The sequence below is a fragment of the Haemaphysalis longicornis genome, unplaced genomic scaffold, assembly GCF_048455015.1.
Source record: "Haemaphysalis longicornis isolate Haplotype H1 unplaced genomic scaffold, Haemaphysalis longicornis Haplotype H1 scaffold_1, whole genome shotgun sequence".
Lineage (NCBI taxonomy): Eukaryota > Metazoa > Arthropoda > Arachnida > Ixodida > Ixodidae > Haemaphysalis > Haemaphysalis longicornis.
Window position 1 is genome coordinate 378082791 of NW_027526203.1, and position 21211 is coordinate 378104001.

The 21211-nt window shown below is 45.9% G+C and overlaps 1 protein-coding gene across 1 annotated transcript; it reads left to right on the forward strand.

Annotated features, from left to right (window-relative positions):
• Positions 1–44: 44 nt before the first annotated feature.
• On the forward strand, positions 45–19312 carry LOC144155149 (E3 ubiquitin-protein ligase ZNRF1). The gene is made up of 5 exons (XM_077686416.1): positions 45–194; positions 269–748; positions 4948–5043; positions 11310–11415; positions 17257–19312. Exons 2-5 carry the CDS (start codon positions 397–399, stop codon positions 17312–17314), a joined length of 612 nt encoding a protein of 203 aa, XP_077542542.1. The 5' UTR covers positions 45–194; positions 269–396; the 3' UTR covers positions 17315–19312.
• Positions 19313–21211: the final 1899 nt, after the last annotated feature.

Below are 21211 nucleotides of genomic sequence, written 5' to 3' on the forward strand. Positions count from 1 at the left end.
TAGTGATGAAAAACCGAACTATTTTTTCTTCATTTTTGTGCCTTCTACCTTCTGCTTCTGGTTTTGGATGCTCGGGAGCCATCAGCTGACTGCTTTCAGTTAGCCAATGAGATCGGCGTTCTGACGGCAGGCTAAAATGGCAGCGGTTAGCTGAGCGGGTGATGTCGTAGTTCTTCGTTCGAATACTTTCGCTGGTGAGGAATGGATCAGGGGAAACCGCCGTCTCTGATGCCGAAGCTGTCACCTCACTGCCTTTTCCTCTGCGCAGCTGAGAAGCCGTTCCACCCAGTGCGCGTGCTGGCTGTGCCATGCACGTAGAAGCCCGCGCTGGTCGTCCACTCTGCTTTCTAGTGTGCGTCAGCAGCGGTACCCTGCGATAAACAGTCTCCCACCGCCATGGGCGGCAAACAAAGCACCACCACTTCGAACCCCGCTCGTGTCACGACGGGTTCCGGCGAGCCCACGGGAGCCTCGGGCGCCACGGCAGCGGCGACCAGCGGGGGTCTGTCCTCTCTGCTTGCAGGGGCCCACCACTCCTCGGGCAGCTCGGATGCCAGGCTGCGGGCCCGCAGCCTATCCAGCGTGCTCAACCTGCACCCGGGACAGCCGCTAAGCATTCCGGCCTCGCAAAGCGGCTTCGGCACCCCTGAGTCGCCCACGGAGTCCGGCTCGAGCACGCCGGACAGCTCGCCCTTCGGACGCGTCTTCGCAGCGCACTCCCTTCCAGTGCAGCTCGTCTCTTTTAACGGTCAGTGCTCTTCTGATTTCTACCCTCGTGCACCCGACCCCTGAAGGCGTCTGAGTGTTCTTCAGCTTGCGATGTGGTCTTGTGCAAGTGGCGATCGAATTAGTTCGAAAAAGTCGACGTGCGACGCGACGTCTGGCCTTGAACGGGCGCGTCGAAAGCGCACTTGCGCCAGCATCACAACGCGCGCAACTATTGGCAGTGTAGCCGTGATTCCAAAACACTTCGACCTCACGATTCTCTTGACTTCGCTGTGCGCCCTCTGGAGCGTTTGCACGAGCCGCAGTCCGCGGCAGCTGCTACGTTTTGACGCGGGCCCGTCCTCCGCCTTGACGTGTCTCGTCTCTGGCGAACTGCTTCGTAGGCATGTATATGGTACACAAAGGTTTGCCGCTTGGGCTTAAAAAAAACTGCAAACCGATACAACGCAGCTCTTAAGGCGGACGTGCTGGGAGTTACTGCTCCGATCACGATACATTAGGAGCGACTGACATCTACCTGCATGGGTAGCGCGAGTGTCAGGCATGCCTGTTTAAAAAGTATGTGTGAAATATGGGAACACTGTATCGGCTAAAAAGCGCTCGGCAAAGTCTATCTTTCCGTTCTAGTCAGCATAGACGTCTTTCTTGCAAGATTGCCGAGTTGATAATCTTTCACGTAGCAAAAAATGACAAGTCCACTTTTACTTTGTGATGAGCAGTAAAATTCAATGGTTCAACTGGTTTATTGTCGCGACACGTTATTAAGTATGTCTGCCGATGACACCTTCACATTAGATTGTGTCAGCTGCCACTGCGTTGAACATTTTGCCTTGCATACAGCTCCAGAATAGGCCAGAATTTGCAGGACACCTTTTGGAGGTCGACAAAAACTCGGTTTGTGAGGTCATTTTGACGGAGCCTACCTACCAAACATTATTCCTGGCTCCAGGGCCGTACCCAGAGGGGGGTCTTGGGGGTTTGAACCCCTCCCGAAATCTTTTCCAGGCAGCACGTAAACAATACTTACTGTTGCTTTCAGCAAAACTACCCCTTCCCAAAAAATTCATAACCCCCCCCGAAAAAAATTTCTGGGTACGGCCCTGCCTGGCTCCATAGCGTTTTTGTCATGTTATACAGTGCTATATGGCATATTTGGTAAACAGTCTGCTATACCTTGCTTAAATCTTTTGCACAAGCTTGTGTTGTAAAGCACTCTACTTGAAATCGAATCGGACTGTTTATATAATTCCTAGCGTATCCTCGATGCCGTCTGCAGTTGCAGAGAGACAAAGCCAGTGCCTTTCTACTTCTGCCGCTGTCTTTCATTATTTGTTGCCGCTGTCTCTGGTTTTGGCCCTGTCATTTCTTGTGCTTGTCATTTCTTTAGAGCACCATTATTACTGTGAAGTCTGAGGCCGCATGGTACGAAACAGCATGGTGTTGGCAGTGCTTCCATGGTCTTTTTCATCTGTTTGTAAGAACCGTCTGAGGTGCTTGCCCCCTCCGAATGGGCCATATTTGGAAGGCTCTGGGGGGGAGCTCCCCTCTGCTAGGGAGAAGGGAGGATAAAAATGAACTGAAACTGACGGCAAAAGCAAAGGCCCAAGTTGCCGGGTTTGCCTCTGTTCTTTTGAGTTCTCTTCAAAATAACAAAACTTCAAGGCTAAAATTTACGCTCTTGAGTAGTGTAAGGCTCTCCTTCAGATGCTTTTTTTTTTTTTTTCATGTGTGTGTGGTCATGGAGGGACTTTTTTCACGACCTTCTTTTTGGTGGTAAATGCTGATTGGAAGCATTTACTGCTTCCAACAAGCACTTACTGCTATCTGAAGGTCCAATTTATTTTCACTAGTAGTAAAAGCCATAAAACTTTGTTATTGTGTTGTTTTTGGTACCAGCGTGCTAAGCACTGCTAATGCATAATACCATTTTTTTTTTTCCCAGTAAGAACGAAGGTACTGTGCTTGTATAACTTGTGGTGGTGGTTTACCTATTGCAATTTTTTAAGGTATGAAGTTTTCAGAACTTGAAATGTGCGCATTCATATTTGCGCGTTGCGTTTCGGGTTACCTCAACTGCACCTTCAGAGAAATACAATTCTTCAGGTTATTGCAGTGTTGCTTCAGAGCACCGTCTCTTTTCATGTTGCTGTATATTTATTGGCTCCCTTAAAGTCTAGACAGCCAGTTCACCACTTAAAGGCATGCTGTGCACTTTGTGTGCTAAGACAATGTCAGGAAACGGCTGAAAGCAAAAGGTTGGGCAGCCCAATAGTAATTTTTTAGATTGGTGGAGCAGAGCATTCTATATCTTGCGGGCTAAGCAGTCGTTGCATACCACGTATGACAAATAATGTGTTCTGCAACTTGTCTTGATGCAGGAAGGGAAGGAGGGTTGCACTATAGGTATTGCCTAGCTTCAGGCCGGCAGCATTTAAAAGTAGCCAGTGTGCAGATAAATGTACAAGAATTTAAAGAATACTGGCTGTGCTTCCTGCTTTCTTAACAGACTAACTTGAAATGTGATAGCTCCCACAGACATCACAAAGCCCCTGCTAGTTACATAGACCACGGTAGAGGGGGGAAGAGAGTAGGTGCTGTTGCACAGTGTGAGCAAGAGAGCTTGGTCCTTTGTCCCAGTGTTTTACACCTCCTGTCTGGTGGCTAGGGATACGATGTGCAGGGAAAATACGTGTAATTTAGGATTCCTTTCTCTCCATTCCAGTCATGGACTGTTGCAGAGATCCGTTTTGCCTTTGAAACTCCTGTGGCAGTTGTGTGGCAAATACCACGAAATCCTGGGTACCACAAAACATTTTAAGATTCATGCTAAGCTTGCTGTCCCACATCAGAAAAATTATGCACAAGTATGTTGCTGGCACTCCTTTAAAGGGGCCATACAGACAAAACACAAGTTTTGTTCGTTGGAAAGATTGCCTCATTAGAATCACCTTGACACCACTTTTACCATAAACTTCACTCAAATAAGCTATATAATTATAAAAAAGGGGATGGCATTGCGACCCACTAGCTCACGTATTATGGGCAGCTGTGCGATTGGCTGAGGCCAGCAAACGCAAGTTAGGCAGGGCTTATAAGCTTGTTGAACGAGCTATTTGTGCTTAAATTTAATGCATATTCTTTTTATAGCAGTAAGAATGGTTGGGTAAACAATGGAAGTTACCAAAGTAAACATAGAAGCACCAGTGCATACTGCTGTTGGTGCTGCGTGCACTATGCTTGTTATAGCTGCACAGCAGTCCGGCACTTTGGGGTTGTCTTACACGACACTGGCCGATTGGCATAAGCGACATTGTCTTGCGTGACCCTGTTTGTCAAGCATACCCCATGTTTTATGAAACAATTACTTTCTACCATAAAAAAAACAAGCCAGGTGCAAATACAGTCAAGAATACAAACCAAAGGCGGTCAGCGGTCTAGCACAGTACGGTGGCACCATCTAGGAGGACTGACGGTAAACAAAGCTCCACAGTTTGCTGCAGAGCCTAACAGCGCACTAACGTTTGCCTATCCTTGTTACGTCGTCACAGACATCAGGAAGCACACTATTTAGCAAGACAATCAAATTTTTAACTTAAATTGTTCAATTCCTCAGTGAATAAAGCATCATTTGGTGCCAGACAAGCACCAAATCTTTCTGATAAAACAAACTTGTATTTTATCTAGCATGTGCTAAGGAATGTCAGTTGTGGTCTTAGAAAATCATGTGCACAAGAACTGCTAGTGCAGTAAATATTTCTAAGTATTTTCATGTTTTCATCATACAGGAGAGACATTTGATAGAAGTAAGAGTAAGTATTTCAGATCACTTTGTTCTTTTTAAAACACTCCTTGAAACTTCTGCGAACATTAATTGTCAAGAATCATATTTTTTCATATGGTCTCTTGTACTTACGGGGCGCCACAAGTTTATGCCAGTAGCACCGTTGCAAAGCCATGGGCGCATGTGCGAATTTCATTCGTGCTCATGAGGTTTGCTTTCTTCCGTGTCCCAAACTTTGCCGTGCCTGTGTTGCCACCTTGTTGTCAGTGCTTTGATGGGAGTGTGCCCTTCAGTTTGCATGTGCTTAAGCTCAGTTACTGAGCCCCCAGGCCCATGGCAACTCTGGATCGGGGCAGCAGGTCATTGTACCCAGTGTTCTGTCGCCATCTGTCTGGGTGGAGCCTCATTTGACCTGGGGCCATCCTGTCCTTGTCTTGTAGGAATCAAGTGCCCCGTCTGTTCAAAGTTTGTCCTTCCTGACGACGTGGAGTGTCACCTGGTCATGTGCTTGACTAAGCCGCGAATCAGCTACAATGGTAAGCAGTGGTACTGAGTTCAGAGTGTGATCTTTGGGGCAACTGGCAGTGTGAGCCAGCTGCGATGCTTGTTACCTTGATCAACTAGCTGTTAGCTGCCTATTTGACATTGTCATTCTGAGTTTTAAAGCTCTAGATATATAAACTAATTGGGGAGCTGAGCTACTAAAGCAAACAATTTTCCAATGAGTTGAAAAACTATCATGAGTTTAGGTGCACGTGGCAACAATGTCCTATTGGTAAGGGCTGGGAACTCTTTCCGTAACTGGCATTTCTTTGGGCTTTTTTTGTGTGCGTGTGCGTGTGTGTGTGTGTGTGTGGAGAATTATCAAAATGTGTGCAGTTCTCCAAAAGACATACCATGGAAGACCCTAAGTAGGGGCAAGGCTTGAGTTCAGACAGTGTAAGAGTGCAAGCATTAACCAGAAGGCATTGAAGGGTCCTCTGTAATGAATGCATGAGACAAGACAGTGTGGGGTAATGGGAGAGCTCAAAAAGCCCCAATGAGAAGCAGAACCATCAAGGTGTTGCTTCATCACATGAAACCCCAGTGGGGGAAGCAATGGAGAGAGCAGCACTGTGGTCTCGTTGCTCAGTGCATTCTGCCCTTTGCTAATGACAGTCTGTCCCTCATCATTGGGAGAGAGTGTTTATAATGCCCAGCGTAACAGGGATGCAATCACGGCTGTGTTGCTCCTCATCAGTGGTGTCTCTGTGCCGCAAGCTCATACTGCATATTGCATCGGTGACGAGTAGGATAATGTCCCAAACCTGCTGCTCGTAAGAAACAGTGGCTGGTGAAGACCAGAATGAGGAGCAGGATTGTACGTGGAATAATGTGCCATGGCCACTCCTAGGAGCCTGGTCATGATGTGTCCTGAATTCTTTTTCTTTGGAAAATTAGGAGCCTGCAATGCATTTTGCAAATTATTTACCTTTTGTGTGTGCGGGGCTAGTGGTGATAGCGCCTTTGCTCTGCTGGTAATTTCAACCTCTAAGTGGGTGATGTCTGTATTTTTGCTCACTCATTCTAATCCACAATTGGCAGTCGTTCTGCAGTGGTGTTTGAGACGTGATTTGCACTGCCATGCTTTGGGCCTCTATTGTCTGGTAAGGTCTGGGAACTATTTAGACAAAATTGTTTTCGTGTAAGTAAAGCCTAATGCACAGAGAAGCAGCACATTGTCTGCATTGTTCTAGTGCAGAATTTTCGATAGGAAGTTTGGATAAGCACAGTGTTATGGGCGGCACAAAAAAAAAGACATGTTAGTGATAGGCCTTAGATGAGCACACTGTGGGCTGAAACCCCTGCACAGGGACAGTACATTGCAGAGTGCTTGACATATGTTGCAGAAAACTATATTCAGAATTGTTCACACAAGACAGGGTAACTTGCCCACTCATGTTTTTTACGTATACAAATCAAGCACCTGTAGGCATAGATTATAATAGAAGAGAACAGACTAAGGTAGCACCTTCCTTTGCAGGATATTTGAGATCAGAAGGCTTAGAATGTTCTTTATCTAAGCAGAAGGCAGATTGATTGATTGGTTTATTATGAGGTTTAATGCACCGATGCTACACAGGCGATGAGGTGCACCATGGTGGAGGGCTCCGGAATAATTTCGATCTTTAACATGTGCCGAAATCTCGAACACACGGGCGTTCTTGCTTTTCAACTCTGTCAGAAAAGCAGCCACTGCGGCCGGGAATCGCACCTGCATCCTCGGGCTCAGCAGCACAATGCCTTAGCCACTGAGCTACTGCGGTGGGTGGGCAGAATAAGGCTAAGAACAGTGCAATTCCTTTGGTGGAGGTGGTAGAGGTTCTGGCGGCATTCCGACTTGGTGTCGGGTAATCATCTGCCCGTGTATCCTCTGATCATCTCTGGTTGCAAAGGATTGTCATGGGAGAGCAAGACCGGACATCCTGCCTTTGTTGGATAAAGTGCACGTGGGCAAAGGTAGAGGATGTGGGGAAGCCTGCCAGTTCCAAGACATTCAAGCTGCCATAGGTTTTCTTATCGTAATTGTGATTCGGGTAGGTGTGCATGCAAAATTTCATCGAATTTTTACAATTTAACATGAAATTTCTTGTTTGATTTTGTTGTGGGGTTATCTGCATTACCACACTCAGTAATAAGTGAAAGTTAGCTGTGTATTCGTTCAGCATCTAAGGAAATCAGTGGCATACACAGGGCTTTATGTCGTGAAGGGGGTTGTCGACGTGAGGGCTCCCACGACGTGGCCAACGCGCTCGCTGCGGTTGGCGTGCACTGTTCCGCCGTGTGTATCACGTCACGGTTTTGGGACTGACGTCATGCTGCCCAGTGCATGGAAATGGTAGAGACCACCGCTGGTCTGGGCGCGTGAACGAGCACTCGCGTGCGCGTCCACACCAGCAGTGGTGCGACGAGGACGGTGGCGTCACAAGCGCCCTCCTGTCATGGCAGCCGCCTCTGTGTTCCTTTCACCGAAACCAAAACTGTCACAAACAAACGAGGCTGTAAATAATTATTTACACTGATATTGACCGTCTGGTGTGCCATTCTATGATTAGTGGGCTGGTAGCACCCATAGCGGTGAAAAATAAAACTTAACACAAAAATTTCGTGTCAGTACTGCTTTAAAATTGACAGTGTCTGCTGGGGATGGTGCGACATATTTGTCCGTCACTGAACCAAGGCCTGTCCTGTGACTGCATGGAGTTACTCATGAATCACTGCAAAGTGAGGGCGCAGGCATGAGTGCAGTGTGTTGAAGCATTTGTGGGTGTGCAACTAGAGGGTTTTGTGCCCCAGACCGACAAAGAGGCCCTAGCATTGCGTAAACATTTAATGCACTGGGGGCCATTTGTCGGGGATTTGTCACCCATTTAATTATACCGACCCATCACTACAGCTGTTTTGTGCACCAAGGAGGGCAGATCGTTGTTGACAGTAGTGAGCAGAGACACGGAGGGACAACTTTTTCTGTCATTTTTGCTCAGCTTACACGCTTCTAGCACTGTTTCGCTTCATCAAAATGCACGGGTGAACTTGACAATCTTTTCTTAGTTTTTCATACCATGGGGGAAATGCCCATGTTAAAGCAAAGCTTTTTACCAGCCAACGGTTCTTTCGCGGTGTGCGGAACAATAAACTCTCAACGTGGCGGAGGCAGGGGGGTAGGTGGTAGGGGGTCACTTACAGGGCATGCTGTAGATGGCGCAGCAAATTTACCCAGTGTTCCCTGCACGGAGATGCCTGCTCGCCAGCAAGCACGTCGACGGTACTTCTTTGTTGCCTGCTTTAGCGATGGTTGTTTTGGCCCTGTTTTGGCGCAGCTTTGCGTCCATTGTGCGCTTCCTTCACATGTCTTGATTAACTTGTTCGACAGCACCTCCTGGGTAACCCGGACCCGACGGAATTAAGTGGTCGTACGGCGAAGATACGTTAAAGATTGTTTGGTTTGCAGGGAGGGCGGGAAAACAAAATGTGAAGACTACATGCAGACATCTGGCCGCTAGAAAAACGCTACCTTTTGCGCACTGCTTTCCATGAATAGGACTCCATTTTCTAAACTGATGAATACCAATTCAATTGTGTTTTAAGAGGTATCGCAAAAGGCCGAAGTAGCAACTGGTTCTGATAAATACAGTAAAACCTCGTTACAAGAGACACTCGAGGGACCCAACAAATGTCTCTAGTGACCAAGGTCTCTTATATGTGGTGTTGCTAACATTCCAGACATAGGAAAACTAACCAAACAGTCTTCGTTCAAATGTCTCTTGTAACGAGGTTCTACTGTAGCGATTACAAAAGTTCCCTCAGCTTTCTCGCAGTTCTCAAACTTACTAAACTAACTAGTTTAAAGGGGAATCACTAAGCTCACGTGCTGAATTGTTTCGGTGTCTACGCTTGTGTCACGCGGTGGTGTAGCCCCGAGCTAGCACATCAGGATGGCTAGGTTCTGCTGTCTCACCCTTCGAAAGACGCTCCTCTCCGTTTTCTTTCTGCGGACGCACGGCCAGACTACGGCGACGGCATCCACTGTTCTAGCCCAGCCGTGGCCGACACTGCTGCGTTCGGGACGCTGACCCGCGAATTCCAAGTAACGGCTGGCAGAATCTCTCGTTTCACTCTTTGTAGAGCCACGTGTGAATTCAAGTGACGTCGCATGGGCAATTGTTGTGAGTGTCATTTAAAGCGTGGATTGGAGCCAATTTTTTTTAATAAGTTATTTTCTTTTAATGCAGCAGCTACGCGTTACATTAATATGTTGTGCAATGCATACAAATAAAGTTAAATAAACAGGCATTCTTCCTAATGATGTGAACATTTTTAGGTTGTAATGCAGAATGTGTTTGTATGCAAAATCTGCGTTGCGAAATTTTGAGGGCAGCTTGTAAGGCTGTGCTTGCACGTCTGAGGGGAAAAACTATTGAAGCATTCAATTATTCCCCTTAAAATAGCAAACGGACCTGAAGAAATGGAAGTCTAGCTCAAAAGTTTATAGAACAATGAGTGGCTAATTTCCTTGTGTGCAGTGCCCGTAGTCATTGCCAATCTGCATGTCTGTATTGTTTGACCTTTGTTGCCCATGGGCCACAAAACACATTCATACTAGCTACTAGTTTTCTTATTTTTGCAATCAGTTTGAAAATCATTTAAAAAAGAAAAGTTGCAAAGGTTTCGTAAGGGCATTTTTAAGGGATGAGAGCACGACCATGTTAGCAATTGAAATTAGGATGACGAAGACTCGATAGCACTAACAGTGGTGGCACTCTTATCGTACAATGAGTTTATCTCGGTTTCAAACTGTACGCCTTAGGCAAGCCTGCTCCGGCTAGTGCATCGCCCGTGAGGCAGCACCCAACCACATGCACAGAGCCAAGTTCCTTTCCTTCATATTTGAAGTACCGCAAACAAACACCGTGTTCTGCGTGAAATACGTGCAGAGTAGGGGGCAAATCGCTTGCCAGTTGCCAGGTGTCTCTGTGTTTGATTCCCATCCCTGGCACCCCCACCCCCCACCCCCATTTTTTTTGCACAATTTGTGCGTGGCTGTTGGGGTCAGTGTCATCGAGAGAGGTCAAGCGCTTTTTGGGCGCAGCTTTCGTGGACGCCTTTTGCAGATGCCAGCTGGGTGTGCTCTTCCACCAACCTAGTATAGTAAAGTAATACTTTTGAGCATACTGGAGAGGATCATGGGAGCTTGAAAAATAATCTCAATCTGCAAATCATGGATAATCTCAATTGGCAAATCATGGATGGCCAAACAGTGTGGTATGGAGAGTTAATGGGACGTACAGCTTTCCCTTTCTAAAGTTATCTCTAACCATGTAAACCTGTTGGGTTGGTGCTAAAAATGGTTGAAATTGCCTCAGCTTACACGAAATATATGATAGACTCAATGTCTTGTACCTTGTAAGATTTGCTGTAATTAAAGGGACAGACAACTGATTTTTGTCGAGTATATATTCTCTATCCCATATGAAAGGGCATCACTTAAAGAACCTTAACGAGAAGCGGTTTCGCTGATAACGCTTTATAACTTTTTAAAGCGAAATTTTTAGATCTACGAGCCGTATGTGTCCTCCCAAAAATAATGCTGGTTGGAAGTTCAATTCTCCCCAAGTGCTTTTTTTTTTTTTTTAGTTGTTGTTGGCATATTTGAAAACTGAAATAGAATATTTTGGCAGAACAAACGCCCCTGAGTCCGACAGAATCGTCAAAGCTCCTTCACTGGGTCTGTTTACTGAACGCAGCCGTTGATTCTGGGCATGGAGGCTCAGTTAGCCACACTAAGAGCAACCCAGTGGCAGCGGGCGGCGTGTCTTAAAAATTTTCAAAATAATGTTTAAAAATACACATACAATTTGAACTTATACAGATACTTGTGTTAAAAGGTTTTCAATAAGTAAATAAACGTTTGAGCAGTTACAGTAGCTGCTAGATTTGCAGGTCACGTGACAGAGGCACATATTGTAGTGTCAAGTTTCAACACTACAAACCGCCACCCTTACGATTTCAGAAAGTTTGCTGCCAAATTAAAGTTATTTCCACCAATTTGTTTATAAATTGCTTGTGGTTACCGGGCTATATAAAACGCTGGCTTTCCTGAGCTAGAGAACATATACGCAACAAAAATCAGTTGTCCGTCCCTTTAAGAGTGTCTGTGGTGTGCTTGAAGGGCTTTGGTTTTGTCACAGCAGAGACTCTCTAATGCAGCCAAGCTGGCTTTCCCTGCTGCAGTACATTGGCACGTCATTTTGTTTGCTCCCAGATGATGTGCTCACTGAGGACAAAGGCGAATGTGTCATCTGCCTCGAGGAGCTGGCTCAAGGAGACACCATTGCCCGGCTACCCTGTCTCTGCATCTACCATAAAAGGTGCCCTTGTTTGTGCATCGTTTTGTCCAACATTGTTTAGAGTTTGTATGAATGCTTCCTGTGAAGCATTTTGCACTGCAAGGAAAGAAAGCTTTTGTCCTGGCAGAGCTGTATTTTTGTTAACAAGTGGCTGCCACAGTGTTTGAGCAGGCCATTTGCAAAGCGTGGTGCTAAAAGTTGTGCATCTTATATGAGTGTCACTCTATATGCTGTATGTGGATGCTTGTTTCTTCTCTCCATTTCACATTTATGTACGCCAAATTTCATAGAGGCAAACATTATGCTAGTATGCTAGTAGTGGTCATAGCCAGTCACTGCATTGCAGTGACTTTTTCACTGTGGTGGGCTAATGGGCAGCAGTTCATTTGGGAGGGTTGTTGTGAGAGGGTGTGAATGTTTTTGTCATTGTGTGCTGGGTGAGGCCATTTAGGGGGTGGTGAGTAAGCTTTATTCATTTTAAGCACACAGGCCCATCGTTTCATTGCAATTCAATCATCATTGTGCACAGAAGTGAACATTCTTAAAAGTGCCTAGGTTTTTATTTTTATTGCTTTTTCCCCAGGCTATTAGTTATCTGTAAAATGAAGTCATGGAAATTGCAAATTAGTCGGCTATTTAAAGCAGTCATGAAGACAACATACAACTTCATCTCATTTGAAAAAACCAAGTAGGTACCAAACACAAATTTTATGGCAGACTGCATTTAAACTGCATATTTAGCAAAAGACTTGCGACACCCGAGCAACTTTCTTACACCGATCCCCCTGATGTTGCACTTGCAGTGGAACCTCATCAGCTCGTGATTTTTTTTTTTAAACTTACTCCGCTGTGTAATGCTGAATGTCCTACAAACTCAGTCAACTCAAATGTTTGCCCCCTTATCTTAAAAGGCTCTGGGGTTGATTCGACTAAGCTTAAATCTCGCGTGCAGAAGTTCTTGAGAGAAAAAAAATCATTCAGAGGTTAAATTGAAATTCAACAGAATACTGTGAGCTTCATAACTAGCAATGTGCCTTTTTAAAGGTTACAATAAAACTGGGATTTCAGTTGATTCAGAAAGAAAAAAGTATTAATATTGTAGTCTGCAGCACAAAAGCAAAAACAGTGGCACGGCTAACCCTTCTCCTGTCACCTGCCCTGAGTACCCTCCGCCACTGCCTCCTGTTTCATAATTTCAAAGGAGCGAGCCGTTTGGCAAGGAGTACTATATTTTCAGACGCATAATCCACCTCTGCATATACTCGCACACCGATGTTGTGCCCGCAGTCAGAATCAAAAGAACATATCCATAATAACCTTCACAATTGACCGCACATTGCAACCTTTCAGTCTTCATGAGAAAGCAGTACCACATAGCTAAATTGTTTCATCAGGTAACAAACATGCGCACAAATGGCCATCAAAACTTTTTTGCTTTTACCGTGCATAAAGAGCACATCAACCCACTCTATAAATCGGAGAAAGAAAATGCAGCCAAAAACCACATTGTAGTACAGCTAGGCATATCTGCTGAGCCAATTACTTGTAGCTAGCTGTTAGGTTGTAAGAAGCTTTTCTCTCACTCATGTGAGCTGCTGAGCCTGTTATCTTATCCTCTTTGTCACTCTGCTTCCGCAGGGTGGCATCTGACCTTGAAGGACAAGCACACTCGCGATAGATAGGACGAGTGGCCCAGACTGAACAACGAAACTTCACTTTCTTTTTGCCTGTTACAGTAAGCTGGCTAACACAGAGCATCAGTGTAATTATGGCTGTGCAGTTAGAACGAGCTGTGCATTGCGCAGCTCGTCCACACTTTTGCACAAAATTTACAAAGTGCTATGCACACCTCAACTCTACTCTTAAGGTCTATCAATCATTGATGTGAGTTACACCAGCAAACGAAGGTGAATAAGGCTATGAGCCCAGGTAGACTCATTTGTACACTCTTTCATAAACATGTAAAAATGTTTTTCTGGTGAACGGCACTTTGCCGGGCAAAAGAGTGGACAGTCGTGCAGGGTGGGCTCACCTGCGAAAGTCACGCAGGGTGGGCTCAGCTTGTTCTCACGGGAACCGAGGAGTGTTCCAGAATCTCCAGAATGCATCTCCAGCCAGTCGGAAAGGGAAAGTGCCCACTGGAGATAAGCTTACGAGCACTTTGGCGGGGGCAAAAGAAAACCATGCATTTGTTGTCAGCGTCAGCTTAAACACGAAGCGGGTGCATCGTCTAAGCTGTGGAGGTGGCGCCTGATTACTTTCTGAAATAGCTGGAGCTTTTTAGAGAATTTTGTTCACGTTACTGACAACTACCAGGAGTGGTGTAAGCTCTTGGAACATAATTTGTGCTGCCTAAATGTACAGGTCCACGCAGAAGTAAACGGAGCATGGGAGCGGTGGCCGAACTGCATCGCTGCACCGCGTATGGGCGCCGACGGGAACCATGGAGCGCCGGTCAAAGAGTGTGTTCGCACTTCCCCCCGCCGCCCTATCTGATATGTTGAATCGCCGCTCTGCTGGCGTGTCATGCTCATCGAGACGATCTTCAAAAGGCAGCGCTGGGCTATAGAGGGGCGCTGATTCCATTGCCGCTCGCAGGCATCAGAGGCGACCGAATCCGCTGCTCATGAGCTGGGCGAAGCTGCGCGCGCCCGGAAACGTGCCTTTTTGTGCGCTGTAAAGGGCAGCATAAAATTGTAGGCCACTGCCGTTTGGCATAGCATGTCATTGAGATATAATCAATTGTAAGCCGGTAACAAAATTAAGCCGGTAATCAATTGTAAGCCGGTAACAGCGGGCATCATAGGGCGCATATTTTGTTGTCGCTTTAACCCTTGCGCTCCTGTTGATGAGGATAGCCGTCATAAGATTTTGTACCAAATTAACCGGTGACAAGTATGGTTGCCATAGGTCATTCTGGGGCCGTGACAGCGCTTTTTTGCAGGACACTGAGGTCATACGAAGAAGCCATCTTTCAATTCAGTGAGGAGTTTAATTTAAATCTGCGACACTTTCTTAACTAATATAAGGTGCTCGTTAAAAATAACAACGTCGGTTTTAATGCGGCAACAAAATATGCGCCCTATGATGCCCGCTGTAATAGCAGGCAAAGATTGTACCTATTCTTTACGGTGTTCTCTAATACAGAATTTCCACCGCATGGACATTTTTTTTATTTCCCTTACTTCAGAACAGACCTGGACTGGCCGGCAGCAATAACTCGGGACAAACCTAAAATTAAAAAAAGAAATCTCGGAAGCGAGATTTTTTTTTCGAACAACGAAAATGTCTCTGAATGTGCTTTTTATATTATCCAGGGCAATTTTGTTACCGGCTAACAATTGATTATATCGCAATGACATGCTATGCCAAACGGCAGTGGCCTACAATTTTATGCCGCCCTTTACAGCGCACAAAAAGGCACGTTTCCGGGCGCGCGCAGCTTCGCCCAGCTCATGAGCAGCGGATTCGGTCGCCTCTGATGCCTGCGAGCGGCAATGGAATCAGCGCCCCTCTATAGCCCAGCGCTGCCTTTTGAAGATCGTCTCGATGAGCATGACACGCCAGCAGAGCGGCGATTCAACATATCAGATAGGGCGGCGGGGGGAAGTGCGAACACACTCTTTGACCGGCGCTCCATGGTTCCCGTCGGCGCCCATACGCGGCGCAGCGATGCAGTTCGGCCACCGCTCCCGTGCTCCGTTTACTTCTGCGTGGACCTGTACAAGGTTCGACTCAGCGAAATGCACAATTTAGCAAGGATTTCGGCTGCAAATACTTTGTTATATCCAGGTTCGACTGAATGGAACATATGAAATACAAGTATAAATTTTTACTTTATTTGTTGTTTGTGGTTCAAGTATACCTGTTATATATTATTGTTCCTTCCTTTGGATAACAAGATTTGTGGTTGCACTTCATTTGTAACCACAACTTTGTTTATTGGCACGGTTGCTGGATGTGTTGTGGTGTGTAACCTGTGTTTCGAAATTTTTGGCTTTTCGCTTAAAAACTTTCCTCTCTTTTTTGTGTGTGTGTAAACAGGCTTTTACTGTACCAACTACTGATCGGATATCTATAAAAGCAGCCACAGGTGGGGTTAAAATTCAAAGTAGCCGTTTGTTCTAGCGATACAGCAAATACTAGCAGCGGTATGAGCGTGCGCACAAGACCAGCAAGGATTGGAAGCAATGCACTGTAACAGCAGCCTATGTAAACCCCAGCAACTGGGACAAGGGGCCATCAGTGAAAAGCCCTGGCAACTATGCAGTAATTCACTTGTGTGGACTGGTAAATACTGGCAAGCTGTGGCTGCTCACGCTGTTGGAGTAAAAGCCTCATCATCCGAAGCAGTAACGGAACCAGTGGCCACGCATGGCCACACTACTAAGTTCCGGTTGCACACTATTTCTTGCATGTCAGTCTGCTGGCTGCCGATTTCTTGGCTGTACTCCTTATCGCAGTGAATTGTGGAGGAAGCAGCTAATTTGAAATCCACCCTTCAATTGCAAGTTGATATGTGAAGGCACCATAATTTCCTGCCAAATTTTATTTTTTGTTGCGAAGCTTATTTTTTGTATGAGTTTAGTTTGTTTTAAGGTATTATCATGCACTAGTGTAAAAGCAACCATGCACGAAATAGGTATGGGTTAATATGAAATTAGCCTGACATAAATGCGTAAAAATATTTCCCGATAAGTGTGCGTATTGAAGGTTCAAGAGCAATTGCCAACACCTAGGACTTGAAAAGCTTAACCACGTCGGGGAGTATGTTTGGAGTGGCACTAGAAGGGCAGCAGCATTGAGGACAGGACAGAAAGTACTACAAATTGGTACTTTCTCCATCTTCTCCTTTGCACTGTTGCTATCAAAGTGCAGGCATACCTGCTCATGTAATCATTCATTCCTTCTTTAGCAAAAGTTATTTTGGTATTACTTACAACATCGTGCAGCCACAAGCTTTCGACTGGTGCGAAATTCGCTGCGTTAGATGTTTCGGCCACATAAAAGACATGTCCTAGCTGAGGCCTCGAGATAAGGCTTGTCATGGAATTCATGAAATTCATTGCCTAAATCAGAACACTACATCTGCATGCAATAAAAACTGTGTACTGTGGTCCTTGAGACTGCTTCATATGCATTGCCTGTGCAGAAAAAAGAATCATGGCGAGTTGCTTTCAAGCACAGAGGCAAAATTCAGGGGCATCAGTTTTTAACCCTTTCAGGGTCACGGACGTACATATATGTCCTCTGCAAATGCCTTCAAAATGGTCAAAAAGGTATATGTACGTCATCGCTTGTATGTTTGAAAAGCGCGCCTTTTCCGCCAATTTCTCTTGCTTGGCATGTGCTGCCACACTGCGGAAATACGTCAAATTATTTTCTTGCACCGATGGCTCTTCTTTTTATTTTTTTATTTACTTCAGCGGCGCGCCGGCTATCGCTTGCGCATCCGGCAACGAGGAAGCACGCTGGGTATCGCCCACTGGGCGCCCGGGCGCCTCTCGCTTCTTGCGCCTGTTACAGACCAAGGGAGCCTGCGAAACTGATGAGGCTCTTTTCTCTCTTTTTTTACGATAAATTACGATAATTTACGAAAATTACGATAATTTTTTCTCGAAATAGATTCCTTCGAAGAATTTAAATCAGCAATAACAAAAATAAACCCTGGGGGGTCGCATTTGGCAAAAAAATTTGGCCCTCAAAGAGTTAAAGAACAGTGCTGTTTATATCAGATAGTGCGTGTGGTGTTTTGCCATGGTGCTGTTTGACAAGCCCTTCAGAATGTCACTGCTCGTGCCTAATGTGGGACACTGAACGTGGTGGCAGCTGTGGGCGGCTCACGGTGGCTCTGCCTCGCAGGTGCATCGATGCATGGTTTGAAGTGAACCGCTCCTGCCCCGAGCATCCGCTGGATTGACGTCGCCGGCACACTACCCTTTCCCTCGCGAGCTGCCGTGGAGCTGCCAGATTCGGACCTTGTCTGCCGGATGATAACCACACGATCTCAACGTGGGCAAACCAACAAAAAATTTGGGCTTGCATGTGGACATACTGCACGCCTTAGATGACTCTGTGGCAGGATAGGGCCTTTTCCTTTTGTTGGCACCTTGGCGGCTTTGCTATCACAGTTCCATTTTCTTTTTCTTTTTTTTTTCTTTTTCCCTTGGACACTTTTTGTGGCAGCATTTAGGTAGGCTTTTTTTTTTATTTCTTTCTTCTCCTAGCTGCCGTGAGCTTGGGTGGCTCAACAAAAAACATTCTGCAGTGAAAGCAACTTTCTAAGAAATTTGCCGTGCCTTGGTTTGTGCAACATCACCGGTGGGAGTCTGTCAGAGGCTCTTGGCTACCCGCCACAGCAGGCCAGGCTGAGACGAAGGAGCAGTGCAATTTCCTGTGGCGCACGTTCTAGTTTTGTGAAAACTTACCTAAAAGGAGTTACGGACCCCAGGAGCCTGCGTCGGTGCTGTGATGACCTGTACACTGTTGTGTGTTGTTGCTGGTATGGCAGTCTCTTTCCCCGTGTCCCCCCTCAAGGTGTTCCTCGGTGGCAGTGCTGCCTCTTTCGTAAATTTGTTGCACATTTTGGTCCCTTCGAGGGAGACTCTGCACTGCTTTTCCCCAGGAGTCCGTGCTTTCAAAGTGAACTGTGTCGTCGGTGCGCTGCATCAAATTGCCGCAAAGAGAGCACTCTGCACCCATCCTCCCACATTGCCTTGAAGAAACACAAACACGCACACGTGTCAACATTTTTTATACACATGTGAAATTGAAAATAAACACCTGGCAGTCGTCTCTTGGTTGCTGCTTTTCTTAGGAGTTGTGTAGGAATTCTCAAAGTTGGGATGGCATCAGAGATTGAGGGCCTAGTGCGTGGCGTCACAGCACACATTTTTGTATGAAGGTCGCAACGACTACAGTCTCGCGCTGCACTTCCCCCTCCCCCCAAGTGTTCCCATCGCGGTCAGTGGCTCTCCTCCTCGCGGGCGTAGCCGGCTCCAAATTTGCCTTGGGCTGCATTGTTTTGTTCATGTCTTTGGTGCCATACCACAAATAGTATCTTGTTTGCATTGTGTCATTTGACCTGCTTCCGAAAGTGACCTGACAGGGAAGAGTGCATTTTATTGTGAAACTGGTCTGCAACGAGGTTGGTGATTGCCACCCACATAGTTGGTAGCAATCACTAGCGGGTTTTTATTCGTTCATTTAGTGCCTGCTTGTCAAGAGCTTTCGTATTATTACACTGCGAGGCACCAATATCGGGCAGAGGCAACAGTGCTGTGATGGTCGTGTCGCAGAAGATGCCTTGATTACTAGCGCTCTGTGGCATGTGCACCGTGGCACTAGTCTGAAAGGAGCCATTGCATTAGCGCCCCCCACCCCCACTCCCCTTGTTTTTATGCCCTGTGTGTGTGTGCGTGCGTGCGTGTATGTGCGAAGAGTGATGCTTCAGCAGGAAGAATACTGTGGATGTGCCACATTCGAGGATGCCCTTATGTGATTGTGTCCCTGGTACAATCACGGTGTTTGCAATTGTTCGCGCTGCATCCTGCTCCAGAGTGCAATCGTTACAAGTAGCGTGTGCTTGCCTACGACGTCGGCAGATGGATGGGAGGATTTTTTACACAGCGGTGTAGCATGTTCCTCCGTCACATCTCCTACGCCCCGATGCCATTTTGTTTCCCTCGCAGCCATCTAAACACCACACGCAACGCAAAACAGAGTTTGAAATTCGTACAAAGTGTTTGCTATGTACGTGTGTGAGATAGGTCAGTTGTTTGGTATAGGGGGGAGTGATATTTTTTGTAAAGTTCTGCAGTACCAAATTGCCTGTAACTGCTTGTAGCATATATGTGTGTGTGAATATTGTGTATGGATATTACAGAAATAAAAGTATATCACATTTTTTTAACTTTCACGAATGGAAGGGTTCACTTTTTAGCCACTGCGGTTTTGTCTCGCCCTATTTGCTGCTGTACGTTTACTGCAAGATGTGTGCCTGCCTGGTTCATCTCTTGTAATTGCAGGAGTAAAGTTGGCAGTGAGAATTCTGCTCTCGTTGCTGCCTGCATCCGCAGGTGCCCACAATGTGCACAAGAATAACAACCTTGAAGCGCTCGTTCATACTTTCGTATTGGGTTTGAGGAACAGCAGGTACAGTCTGCAACACGTGTTGAGAAACACCCCTTGCGGTCCGTTGTCGAGCCCTGCCAGACACGGCCGTAGCGGTCCGCTGTCGGGGTGCACCCGACTCGCAGTTTTTCTCACAAGTTGGTAAAAGGTCCAGCCATTCCAATCTGAACCTTGTACCCACTTTCCGGACCGGAACGGCCGGAAAGTGGGTAAAAGGTCCAGTCAGGAAAGGGTAACAAGCATCTTTTGCTGTCTGACTTGTTTGAGGTACACTGGCAGAGTAAAAAGCTACAAGGTTTTGAAAAAAACTACTTTCAAGACTAGAGCCCTGCAATCGCTAAATACAAAGCCTCGAATGTGACCATGGTTGGTGGCATTGTAGAAGTATGTCGGGCTTCACTTAAAAATTTGTTTATTGGTGCATAATGCATTCATCCCCATTGTATGCCAAATCACTGTAGTGAGAAGAAAACGTTCTTGTCTGTTGACTTGGACCGTATGTTGGGTGCCGTCTGGTGCTTTGCTCCTATCAGCTTCGGTGGCTTGAAGCTACACTCTCCGAATCCAGCGCTAACTGCACGGGTTCTTAAACTCGGTTCAAACGAGTTGTTGTTCTTTCGTGAATAAAGATAATTTGGTATCTCATGTGCAGGACGCAGCCTATTGCATGGGCAGGAAGTGCCAATTTTGCGCAGTCCTACTTTGCATACAGAATTGTTCTCCCAATGAAGGAGTGTAACATCTGAGAAGAATTCACCTGGACTACTATTAGGTTAAAACCGAATGCCTCGATGCCTTCAACAGCTAATCCCTTGATAGATAGATTTGGAGCGTCATCTGCCTCTGGGCCAATACCAGCATTATGCGCACATGCTGGACATGAAAATGAATAAATAGGATCTCTGTCGTATGCCATGATGGCTGCCCCCATTCCTTGCTCACTTAGAAATGGTTTCATGCACTTTATGGTAGGGGTGTGCGAATATCGAATTTTTCGAATACGAATCGAATACGAATATCTAGCTTCGAATATCGAATCGAATAATTAAGGAGGACGAGGCTTTCGAAATCAATTTCTTGATGGTCTGAAAATTTTAATAAAAATGAGCAATGCAACTGGTGCTTCTATGATAACACCATAAAAATTTCAAAGTAATATTTTAAGAACTTTGCTATTTATAAAATTTTCTTTCTGTTCACCTTGTACTGAGCTTGAGTGGCCTACAAAACATAATATAGAACTTTTTCAAAGTGCTTTGCATTCCCAAATGAATGGGCGAGGTCGCGACAGCCTTAGATTTTTTTGTTATAACTCTTTTTTTTTTAGTTTTCAGTTTTTCAGAAGTGAATGTACAACAGGCATATAGACCAAGAACGACAATTTGTATAAAAATTTACAAAAAGTAAACCAGAAAAACCAGGAGTGTTACAACCTCAAATGTTTATCAAGGAACGTAACGCAAAGAACGGAATCAAAAATATACCTAGCGGTCACGAAGAAATCACTGGAACAAGAGACGTAGGTGGCAAAAAAGAACTTTTGAGAAACCGTTTGTGCGTGGTTCTTTTTCTGCCGTTCGAGCGTTTGTGAATAAACGATAAAATAGGTGGCCAGGACCGGAAAGAGAATCGCTCGGCTGATCCAATGGTACTAAAATGGCCGCGGCCGGTGGCACAGCTACCA

Bases quoted from the DNA above. Each gene is read 5' to 3' on its own strand.
- LOC144155149 (XM_077686416.1), top strand. From the start codon at position 397: ATGGGCGGCAAACAAAGCACCACCACTTCGAACCCCGCTCGTGTCACG. The intron at 5,044-11,309 runs GTAAGCAGTGGT...GTTTGCTCCCAG, and splicing joins GCCGCGAATCAGCTACAATG to ATGATGTGCTCACTGAGGAC. The intron at 11,416-17,256 runs GTGCCCTTGTTT...TCTGCCTCGCAG, and splicing joins CTCTGCATCTACCATAAAAG to GTGCATCGATGCATGGTTTG.